This window comes from Trematomus bernacchii, unplaced genomic scaffold (assembly GCF_902827165.1).
Source record: "Trematomus bernacchii unplaced genomic scaffold, fTreBer1.1, whole genome shotgun sequence".
NCBI lineage: Eukaryota > Metazoa > Chordata > Actinopteri > Perciformes > Nototheniidae > Trematomus > Trematomus bernacchii.
This window is the reverse complement of record NW_022987966.1, coordinates 1,872,734-1,884,844: the sequence shown is the minus strand read 5'-3', so window position 1 is coordinate 1,884,844 and position 12,111 is coordinate 1,872,734. Positions and strand designations below refer to the sequence as shown.

Genomic DNA, 12,111 nt, shown 5'->3' with positions numbered 1-12,111 from the left:
ATGTCACTATGTTATGGAAGTAAACAGGAGTCCAATCGAGGCGTTTGAGGCAGGGGGGGGGAGTGTGTGGGAGAGAAACTCCCTCAGGAGGGAACACAGAGATTTTATCCTTTGCAGACCATTTACATGCACTAAAACCTATAGAACACACTACAGGAAAGGGAGAACCCCAAGAAGCAGAATAGGTTCTCTTAAAGTCACCTCCAAAACAAGGCTTAGAACAGTTTATTTTATTTTAACTGAATAATATTGTATCATTATCAGAAACTCTTTTTTTCTCCATATTAGAATTTTATTAAAGCATTCTATTATGGGAAACAGTAACCATGCAAAAACTGGAATTCAGTAGTTTATTGGAAGATAATTGTCCTGCAGTCCTCCTGTCTGCAGCCTGTTTTCAGCCCTCTTCCCGTGTGCAGTACGTACAATCATGCTACAAGATGTACTGCATTTGGTGCTATCCAATGGAAAAATTACAATAAAAAAAAACATCCACGACATATTAAACCATGATCCAGCCCAGTTTTTTTTATGATTCACAATAACTGCAAAACAATAAGGCTCTGATAGAACAAGCATTATTAATTGTTAATGCCTTTTTCTTCAAATTATAGATATTTACCGGGTCAATACTCCCTTCAGAAGATTATAAAAATCACTATGGGGCATTTATGTTCAAAATGTAATGCAGCGTCCCTCATTTCAAGGTAACTTGAGATTAAAACCACTAACGAAGCCCATTACAAACTACGATGGATTCTGATCATTTCTGAAAATGTAATTTCAGGGGTTTTATTCTTTTACATATCTCCAAGACGTTACATGATACAGAATGGAACAATGCACACATATTTTGAAGACGCAGAAAACCTTATTTCTCCTCCACATAAGACAAAACGTGGCACAGGAATTATGGCAACGTCACATCAGAAGTCGGTCAGGTGGAGAGATACAGTCCTCATTCTGAACTTGCATTATTTTTAATGTCCGCTTTGTAAAGAAACGTAATTTTTCACAAGCCTTGCATCACTGAGAGGTCTCCTCTGTCACTTATTGAGATGCCTGCTGTGCCTTGGCAGAGGCAGATCTCAGGGGCCTCTTAACGGCCCCTGGGGTCAGGGGTCCCGGGGGTATTGGCCCCTACTGCTTCATGGTGTTCTTGATGAGCCACCTCTGTCCGGAGCAGGGCCCCAGCACCAGGCGGCTGCTGGCCACCTCCAGACAGCGCCCTGACGCTCGGTTTATGATGGTGTCATTCTGTGGTGGAGGAGAGGGAGGACGTTCATCAGTGTACCATGTGACTGAGAAAGAAAGTGACCCCATCCATGCCTCATTTCATTTCCTCAGCTAATGTATCAAATGTATGAAATGAACATTATGTTTTATACGACATACTATTGTGATATTTTTTAAAACATAATATACTATGACTATTTAAATGAAATGTTTATGCCTACTATGCTATTATTTTTGTGATTACATTTCTTATCTGCATTATATTTTTTAATTGCACTAACATTTCTGAATGACATTTACCAAATACGATCACACTTTCAAAGCATTACATTTTAAAGGCATACCCTACGATACAACTTATATTTATTCCTAGTCCTACCTACCATATACAGTATACCTGTACACAGTACACATACAAACTTTCTAATGAATTAAAGTCATACTATGGTTTTTTTATATTTTACTGTATTTTATGTTTTATTTTGTATTTTACATTCACTTTGTTCCTTTGGATTGTCTAGGTTGTAATTTTATTCCGGTTTTGTTCTTCTTCTTTTTCCACACTGTTGTTAATCTGTATAAACTGTAAAGGCCAAAACAAATGTACTTCATGATATTAGGCTATTTAAAAAAAGACATTTGATTTATAATATAACATAATAATCTCCTGCCACCAATCTTGATCCAGTCAGACGTCTGAGAGGACCGCTCTATTTATGACCGCTCTAGAATGCTTTTAGGTCGTTCTTTTGTACATTGAGAACAAATGCAGTTTACCCAGACTGACAATGTAAAAAGCAGTAAGAGACAAAGATCCTTTGAGCAACAGTTCAAAAAGAAAGGAAGAAGGCAGCAGTCATTGGTAAAATGCTATGCAGGTAAATGTAGCTTAGAATCAAATGTGTAGATTGAAATAAGAACAGCTTCCTGTTTCAGTGTGAAGTGCACACTAATGTCTCTTACAAGCTGAACTAACAGTAACATGTGGCTTTAGCAAATCTATTCACAGTAGAAACAGAAAGGTAGTCTAGGGTTAGCACTTCTGGAATATCAACTAAATATACTAAGGAATGAAACGTCATTGTTAAAACTTCAAAGAAAAAGCAGCTTCCCTAAATAGCCTAATTTCACAGTTATGGTTAAAAAACTGTTGATACATTTTCTTGACAAAAACAGTATTCTAATGTAATTCACATATTTCTTAATTTTACAGTTTTGTTTTTTTAAGGAAAACAAATGAACATGAGAGCTGATTTATTACCAACTGTTGTCGGTGTGTCAACAACATGACCACAAGGTAAACATTTAATCTGATTTCATACATCAAAAACAGCTCTGTGTATTTTCTCTACGGTGTAACTTTTTGAGCACAAATCACTGAAATGTAACTTTTTGGAGAACAATCTGTTGTTTCATTATTTCCTCTCCCCCTCACCTGAGAGAAGTGCCAGGTCTTCTGCCTGACGTTGGTCACCTTGTCACAGTTGAGCAGCTGAGGCAGACTGCTGGTCTGGTCATCCACCACGCAGCGGGTCTCGTCCCCCGTGCTGCCCAGGGGCCCCAGGAACAGCTGGCCCTCCCTGGTGAACCGCCCTATCTGAGGGGACACACAATCATATGGTAAAGTAACAACATGCAATCAAAATGCAGATTCAATTCAAAAAATGTAAAAGGACACAACAAGTTAAAGTAAAATGTCCAATAAAAGATACAATTATATTTACAGAATTTATTTTTATGTTAAATAAAAAAAATTCAAGTAAGAATATGCAAAACAAAATAAACATAATTAAAGAAACAAGTTAAAGTAAGATGCACAATAAAAGATTAAGTGCATTGAAATTGAATACAAATATGAAATGTAAAGTACAAATGTGCTAATAAGGATAAAACAAATAAAATAAATGTATATAGACTAGCATGTTAGAGTAAAACGTCAAAGATGAATCAAATATCATTTAAATATGTATATAAGCGTAAGTAAAAGTAAAAATGTGCAATCAAATAAAAAAAAATTATTTAACGTATGTTAAAGTTGCACACTTTCAAAGGGATTTTGGGTGTTTATCGGCTCTGTTCTTCCCCTCCCTCCCACTGCCGCACATGGGGTCTAATCGCCAAACACCATTACATTTATCTGTGCATTCTTGGTAATACATTTATTTTGGTAAATCAAAACATGTCTCTCCTGATTGAACTGTTACATTTTACGTCTAACCTCATGTTTTATAAGACGTTATACTCTAGGGACCTCTTTTTTCAGATGGAAAACTTGAAATTGCCTACTTAAGTGCGTCTTCAGGGTGATATTGATAGTCTGCTAGTTTTAGCACTTGTTGACCACTGTGAGCTAAAAGCAGATGCCCCGCAGGCTGAAGCACTGACATTGGCTGACTTCAGCACAAAAAGTGCAACATGGGAACATTTTCTTCCTGACGGCAGAACTCTCTCCTAAGAGGATTCCATTGCAGCCTGTGTGAGAGACACAGCTGTAAATCATGTCACTGTGTGGAAGACACTAATGAGTGGTGTAGGTTTTGAAGAGGAAGCAGAGACATGGTGAGAGAGGCACTCTGAGGCAATTAGGTCGAGGGTCCGCTGTTACCTGAGGCCCCGTGCCGTGGCAAGGGTGCAGGGTGGCCGTGTGGTTCTCCTTTATACCCTGATCCATACACAGGTGGCTGGCGTTGGAGTTACGAATCTAAAATAAAAAGCATCTTTGAAAATCATGCTCAATAGAGTAATGGGTGAACAAGTCTTAACAACCGATAATGAGTCTGCATTTTACCACTTCCAAAATGTGTAATTATCATAAACTAAATAAGTTGGTTTGCTACAGAGCTAATGTTCTGCAATATTCCAAAATCATTGCTTTTTGTTGAGGGTGCCCTTGTGATGCTAACTTCCTGTTTGGAGTACATCAATTTGTCATTACTGCACCACTTTATCTAATTTGGCACAATTCTTTGTTTAAATTCCTAATCAAAGTCAAAAGTCAACTTTATTATCAATCTTGTGTGTGAGATACAGTATTAGGTAAGGTCAGTCAGCATGTTGTGTACATATCAGTAAGATAAAAACACCTGAATCCAAATGCAGATTAAACATTTTAAAACATTGTACACTGCTTTACAGTTTTAAAATGGCACAGCTCAGACAGCATGTAGGGACATAATCTATGAGGTGTTCTTTTAAATAGCCCTTAGGATGTATTTGTCTAATCTATCTCGGACTCATCTGTTCTCGGTTGTTTCATCCAAGCTTCTCCTTCCTGTTTGTGCTGACTCACCTCTCCGTAGAACACCGTGTTGTTGTACCTCCTCATCTCTGGGTAAACATTGTCCAGGTACCACTCGAAGCTCTTACACTGCAGCCTCTTCCTGAGAGCCACCCTCTGAGAGATGTCTCCGTAATCAATACCGTGGTTCTGCAAGAGCACAGCAGTCATTATGGGATGTCTCTGCTTTACAGAGGACTTACCAGTTTACCACATGAACAGTTGTAATAACGATCCAGAACATTTAACAGAAATGTTGCTATTGTCTACTGATTACTAGCACAATATTTTGATAAATCCGATTTCATTAGATTAGATAACAGATACTTAAATTGATCCCGGATTAAGATTTGTTCTTGTAACAGCAACATAAAAAATACATAATTAAAAATGTAAAAGACAGTAAATATATGCTTATTAAGAATAGAAAGATATATCTATAGAGCACACAATATAAAGACACAATGTACAAATATAAACAATAAGTTGATCGTAAATCAACTATGAAAATATGATATATCAATACATTATAAAGTGTGCAGTAGTTTAATTTATTGAAATGGGGTACATTTTGAGTACAACATCTACAAATTGTTCAGGGTGATTAGAGGTTTAAAAAAAGTATTCAACCAATTCCCAGTTTATAACAAGTTGTAGCGAAGTCCTGCTTATGTTAAAATAAAAGAGCATTAGCAGCCACCATGGTTAGCTTCATCCACAGGCCCAGCAGCCCTCACCTCCATGGGGATGTTCCAGGCCAGGTACACGTTGGACTTGTACTCGTCCAGCCAGACCTCGGCCACTCGCAGAGCGTTCCGCCGTGTGTGCAGAGCGATGTTACTGAGGTAGGGTTTCTTCATCCGGGCGATGTGAGCCACCCTGGAGCAAGGCAGCACCTCCATACTGCCTCCACATAGCCACACCTGCAGGGAGGGGGTGTTAGAGAACAGGGAAGTCAACTTAAAGCTAGCAGTTATATGTGTTTGGCCACAAGGGGGCATACAATTTCAAAACAGGCTGACCTGATGAACTACTACAGTACATCTACAGTATATTACATGGACAGTGTTTACTTATAGAGGGTGGTAGGGTAGTAGGTCAATCTGTAGGGACTTGGCTTGGCAACTGAAGGGTCGCCGGTTCAAGTCCTGATCCGACTAAAATGCAGAGCCTTCTTGCTCTGACACCTCTCCACTAATGCATGTGTAAAGGTCCAGTTTGTTCATTTCCGTGATGCAATGTAAATAACACCAGCGTAAAACATTACTTTATTTCTTCATATATTGGGACTGCTACTTATACCTGAACATAGCCATGTGAATATATTTATCCAGAATGATCTTCACTCATATCTGTGTGTATATCAATTCAGCTACTTGGTGTTTTACTGTTTATTTTTTGTTATTTATATTCTTAGTTTTACTAACATATTTACTTATATATTCTGTAATGGCCTATGCTTCACTCTGAATCTGTTACTGCTATGACAATGAAATGTCCCCAAATGGATAAATAAAGACTTATCTTATCTCATTTTTTCTTACACTGTTGGCGGGGTCCGGGATTTAAGATTTGCATTGCCAACAACTACACTGTAGCTTTTGTGTGAATCTTTCAATCCAAAACCTTATGTGTGTAACACTAACAGCATGCGTGGAGCAACATTAGCAGTGTGGTATATATCTAGCTTATATATCCAGCTAGGTTCTGTCTGTCTGCTGTTTGGTGCATGGCAGGAAGTATACAGCGTATATCAGAGATTTTTGCTGGTAGTTGAGGAGACTGAACCACACAGTAATTATGCCATAAACTAAAACAAAGTGCTGAAAGAGGCTTTAATGTGCCGTTGAGGTGCAGAGCTGGGTATTCATTTTATGATCAGGGCCCATTTACAGAGACATTTTATTTAATGTTCATAATAAATTAATGATTAAAGTATTGCACTTCACTAATCCAAGAAAGAACATTTATAACACAAACCCTAAAATTGTCAGTTCAAATCGAGACCCTTATGTTGTGTTCGGGTCTCCCGTGACCCGTTTCAAGTTAAAATGATATAATAACTACCCTCTAGTTTTTTTTATCGGAACAAGGCTTCATGATATCCTCCACAACAGCTATATAAATACTACAAAACTGATTTTTTACAATTTTAGCCAAGTCTGAAGGTCTCTAAAAAAAAGTGTATAATTTGGTGTTCGGGTCTGGGAAGACCCAGCAGCATTGTTGTGGGTGACTCGGGGTCAGATTTGACTTTCGGCAACAGTTCTAAATGGGTTTGAATCCTACTTAAAGTACAAGAACAACATTGTTTCTATAGGTAACTTCACATCCGAGTTGACAAATATGACATTTGGGGTTCCTCAAGGCTCCATCTTGGGGCCTCTTCTCTTTAACATCTACATTTCATTTCATTTAATTGTTTATTTGAAGAGGGACAGTGCACATTGATGAACATTTAAAACAAATAATGCTTTAAAACGTAAACATGCCGGATTTTAGCTTTGAGCTAATTTCCATCCGTAGTCCCTCACACACAATATTTAAGAACATGACATTTATATACATAGCAAAATAAATACATGATGTGCAGAAAGAGCATGAGCAGCATATACAAGCATTTACCACATGGCAGTAAAATGTAGCAGCTACCATATAAAGTGCAGGAGAAGATAAAAGAGCTACATAAAGTGCCAGAGGAGATACCCCTGTGTTAAAGTGCATTTAGCGGTGATTGCACGTTTGTTTGTTTCTCAACCATTCTTTTAGTTGACCTTTAAAACTGTTCAAAGTGGGACAATCCCGTATCTCAGTAGGGAGGCTGTTCCACAAAGAGCTGCCCTTAATTGATAGAACATTTTGACAGAAAGTGGTCCGTCTGTGGTGGACTTCACAGTCTCCTCTGGTTTCTGACCTAGTGCAGCGTACAGTGTGTTTTTTGTGGATGAATTCCCCTAAGGGGGGGGGGGCAGTCCATGTAAACATTTATAAAAAAAACACATACTTTTAAAAGACTTTAAATTGTCAAAACTCAAGAAATGGTGTTTCTCAAGGATGGTACAGTGGTGGTATGAATAAGGCTTTCTGTCAAAAACCTTGATAGCTCTCTTGTACAGCTGTTCTATGGGTTTCAGGTTTGTGGCACAAGCAAACGACCAGTTTGTCAAACAGTATTCAATGTGGGATAGAATCATACAGTGGAGGTATGACTTTGCAGCATTGACAGTTAAGAGAGGTCTAATTTGTTTAACATTTTGCAAGTTGAATTGAATGGTATTGGATACTTTCTTAATATGTTTCTTAAAAGTCAAGTTTGAGTCCATTATGACTCCAAGATACTTGAAGTGGGGGACTAGTTCTATTTCTGCTCCGTTTAAGAACCCATTGGATCCTTCGATTTTGACTGGTCGTTTACTGAACATCATGCATACTGTTTTTTTTGCATTTAACTGTAAGCAAATGTTGTTCAGCCAGTGTTGAACTTTGTCCAAAGCATTAAAGAGACAAGATGAGATAATTTCAGTGTTTTTCCCATACAAAGATGACCGCATCATCGGCATACATTTGCACATTCAACTCAGGACATACATTAGGCAAGTCATTAATGTACAGTGAAAACAGTAATGGTCCAAGAATGGAACCTTGTGGAACCCCAACAGGGTTCACAAGGTAGGGGGATTTGGCTCCGTTGACCAAAACACACTGTTTTCTGTTCAATAAGTAAGACTCAACCCACTGTATTGAATCTGCCGAAAAATTGAAATACGTCAGCTTTGTAAGGAGCACTTGGTGGTCAACAGTGTCAAATGCCTTCCTGAGATCAAGGAAGACAGCACCTACATATGGGCTCGTGTCCAACATAGATTTAACCTTTTCCACAAAGACACAGTTAGCTGTCTCAGTGGAGCACGAAAACCAAACTGCATTGGGTGGAGTGGAGCGAAGCCTTTATCTAAATGGTTGGTGATTAGTTTTGACACCCATTTCTCAGCTATCTTAGAGACACAGGGGAGGATGCTGATTGGTCTATAATTGGACATTATTGCCTTATCCCCAGATTTAAAAATCGGTGTCACCGTGGCCACCTTCCAGGATGATAGAACTTCCCTCGTGCTAATAGATAGATTTACAAGCATACTAATTGGTTTTATTAGACTGTCAATATTTGTCTTTATGAAGTTGGTGTCGAAATCATCTGCATCCCTAGCCTTAGAACCTCTTAACCCTAAGATTATATTTTTTACCTCCACCTCTGTGATTTCCTCCAGGTCAAAACCGGGGGGTGTATCCACAGTCGGGCTAGGTGAGACCTCAGATGGCGGGAAGAGCTTTGTAATGTCCAGAGCACTATTTATGAAATACTCATTGAGAGAGCTGGCCAACACTGCAGGGTCTTTTATCAGGGCATCATTGATTTTTTATTCTAGTACATTATTTTCCTGTTTGGTATGTTTACCTAATAGTTTATTTAGGATTTGCCAAACTTTTTTACCGTTACCTTTCGCACCTTCAATTATGTTGATGAAAAAGTTAGCTTTGGCCTGTCTTATTGTTTGTGTTACCTTGTTACGAGCATGAGTGAATTTCTGTCCATCAGTGGATAGTCCGGATTTCAAGCTCTGCTTTAATAGTTGGTCTCTAGATTTCATTAGATTCCTGCATTGTAGATTCAGCCAGGGAAGATGATGTTCCTTCCTGTCCCTAAGGCACCCTCTCCTTGAGAAGGAAGACATTGCATCGTTAATTTTAGATATAAACAGATTACTGTTTTCACCAATGCCTTCAGAGGACAGAGTGTCTCCCCAATCAATCATTTTCACTGCATCCATAAAATGTTGTTGCAGGTTTTTGGGGATGAAGCGAGAACCGAAGGCAGGGGTTTTAGGTGTGGCCATTAACCTTTTTTTTGTGAGTTTCCTGGTAAAAAGAACAAGATTATGGTCAGAAAGACCAGTCAGGAAGTTGTAGGTTTTAACTATTCTGTCAGCTTTGTTTGTAAATAATAAATCTATCATAGTCTTTGAGGTTTTGGTTATTCTAGTCGGTTGATCCATTAGTTGTATTAAGTTGTGTTTATCCGTGATCCGTTTTAAGCTCTTTCTATTTTGTTTGTCATTCCAGTTGATATTAAAGTCTCCTAGAATAATTAGCTCTTTGTTGGAGTCACAGGAATTCAGCATGAGTTTGACCTGGTCATAGAAATCCACCTTAGCGGTGGGTTGTCGATACAGGCAAATCATGGTGAGGGACATTTCCTGTGATTTCCACACCAACACAATCAAACTCAATATTAGCTGGAAGAGCAATCTCCCTACAAGTAAAGGTATTCCTCACATAAAGCAACACCCCCCCCTCCTTTTCCCTTCAGTCTGTCCTTCCTAAACACATTATATCCTGACATAGATACAATAGAAGATGGTGACGACTGTTTTAGCCAAGATTCCGATATTTCCAAACAGTCAATATTGGACTCAAGGAGGAGATGTTCTAGCTGTTCATGTTTATTGCAGATGCTGCGGAAATGTAAATGTCCACTGAATAGTCCCTTCGGCTTGCACCGAGGATCCCACACTATTTTAGCTTGATTCACTGTTTGAAACATTTTTGTGCAACAGTGTTTTTTAAATACAGGATTTCTAGGCTTTACCTCGGTGCAGTTGTTGACAGTGGAGCAGTCAAAGCTAGCTGGTGTTTTATGGATCTCTGCCGCTAGGCTGCTAGCCATCGGCGCGGTCCCGCAGTCCTCCGATGGTGTGGATGTTGGTCCAGATGCTAGGCCCACAGAGATCCTCCGGCCGAGCTAGCTGTTTTGCTAGCCGGCCTTGTGTGCAGCCAGCCGGTGATGCATGGTTCTCCGCTGCTGTGCTTTTAGCCCTCGGTGCGGGCCCCCAGTCCTCCGATGGTGTGGATGTTGGTCCTGCTGCTAGGCCAGCAGCCGTCAGCGCGAAACCACAGAGACCCGCCGGCAGAGCTAGCTGTTCAGCTAGCCGGCCTCTTCTGAAGCCAGTCCGGTGGTGTCCGGTGGTGTCCGGGGGTGTCCGGTGGTGTCCGGTGGTGCGAGAATCTCCGCTGCTAGGCCGCTAGCCCTCGGCGTGGACCCGTAGTCCTCCGACGGTGTGGGTAGAGGTCCTGCTGCTAGGTCGGCAGCCGTCAGGTTGATGGAAACGACGCCGGGACCCGGACACGGGTGGATATCTCCCGAGAGCAAGAGACACAGCCAATAGCCCAATATTCTCCTCTTTTCGTTTTAGACCCTTTTTTTGTTTGAGAGAGTCTGCCAGGAGTGCCAGATGAATGAACTGTAGATAATATGCCGACCATGGCCGAAGTGCTTGATATTCAACGATGTTGCTGGTGCAGATAATGATGTATCCTCAACATGTTGTTTTACCATGGGGGCAAGATGAGTGGTGTAGCTACACAGAGGTTTGAGATTTATGGCAATCATACAGAGATAGATTACTGCCACTGCGCCAGAACTGCCTGCCGCCATATTGGGAAAATGATGACGTGCTACCACTGGCTCAGATAATGAAAAGCAACAAAACAAGTTACCAAAGCTATGCGGATGACACCCACATTTACATAACCATTTCACCAGGAGACTATGCTCCAATTCAAACACTGAGTAAGTGCATTGAACAAATCAATGACTGGATGTGTCAGAACTTTCTCCAATTAAACAAAGATAAAACTGAGGTAATGGTTTTTGGAGCCAAGGCAGAACGAATAAAAGTCAGCGCTGACCTTCAGTCTGCAATGTTCAAAACAACAGATGAAGCCAGAACTCTAGGTGTAGTCATGGACTCTGACCTGAGTTTCAACAGTCACATTAAAACAGTTACCAAGTCAGCCTACTATGAATATATCTAGGTTTAAAAGACTAATGTCACAGCAGGACTTGGAAAAACGTGTCCATGCTTTTATCTTCAGTAGACTCGACTACTGTAGTGGTGTCTTTACAGGTCTCACTAAAACATCTATTAGAAAGCTGGGTACCACTTTACAATAAGACCGTCTACACAGCAGCGTTAAAAAAATCTTGGAACGCTTCTGCCCATTCACTTTGAATGGGGTGACGTCACTTTCCCTCACTTTTCGCCGAATTGCATTGTGGGCAGGCGAGCGGAGATTTTCAGGATTTTCAGGATTCAAAGTTGAACAATGTTCAACTTTTGAGGCTGAAGTGGAAGCGTCAGCCAATCAAATCCCGTGTACGCAAATCTGACAGTTCAAGCTCTAGCCAATCAAACGGCGTGTATGCTGGGAGAGACATACCACAGGTCATTTCCTCATATTCCAAAAAATGGAGGAGAAATTAGCGGTAGGGAATCACCCGGTGCTTTATGACCAGTCCCTATTTACCTACCGGGATATAAACCGGAGGAGCCAGGCATGGAGGGAGGTGGCAGAGACAGTGGTAGGTTTTCGCCTGTTTGGGGAGTTTATATCCAGTTTACTTCAAACTTTTTTGCTTCGTATGTCGCGGGCGGGAGATTCATGTGATTGGTTGTTCGTGCCTTGCTCGCAAAAAATCCTCAAGCTTCAGATACGCCCACCTCCAAGATTTTTTTAACGCTGCTGTGTAGACGGTCCGT

The 12,111-nt window shown here is 40.3% G+C and overlaps 1 protein-coding gene across 1 annotated transcript in view; it reads right to left on the bottom strand.

The window, feature by feature from the left end:
* Positions 1-210: 210 nt before the first annotated feature.
* Positions 211-12,111, bottom strand: part of galnt17 (polypeptide N-acetylgalactosaminyltransferase 17) — a 48,205-nt gene continuing 36,304 nt past the window's right edge. The window contains exons 7-11 of the mRNA XM_034115813.1: positions 5,251-5,436; positions 4,526-4,663; positions 3,842-3,937; positions 2,672-2,833; positions 211-1,257 (exon numbers count right to left, since the gene is read on the bottom strand). Of these exons, the coding sequence (XP_033971704.1) occupies positions 1,141-1,257; positions 2,672-2,833; positions 3,842-3,937; positions 4,526-4,663; positions 5,251-5,436 (699 nt within the window). The 3' untranslated portion in view covers positions 211-1,140. The remainder of the gene's footprint in view (positions 1,258-2,671; positions 2,834-3,841; positions 3,938-4,525; positions 4,664-5,250; positions 5,437-12,111) is intronic.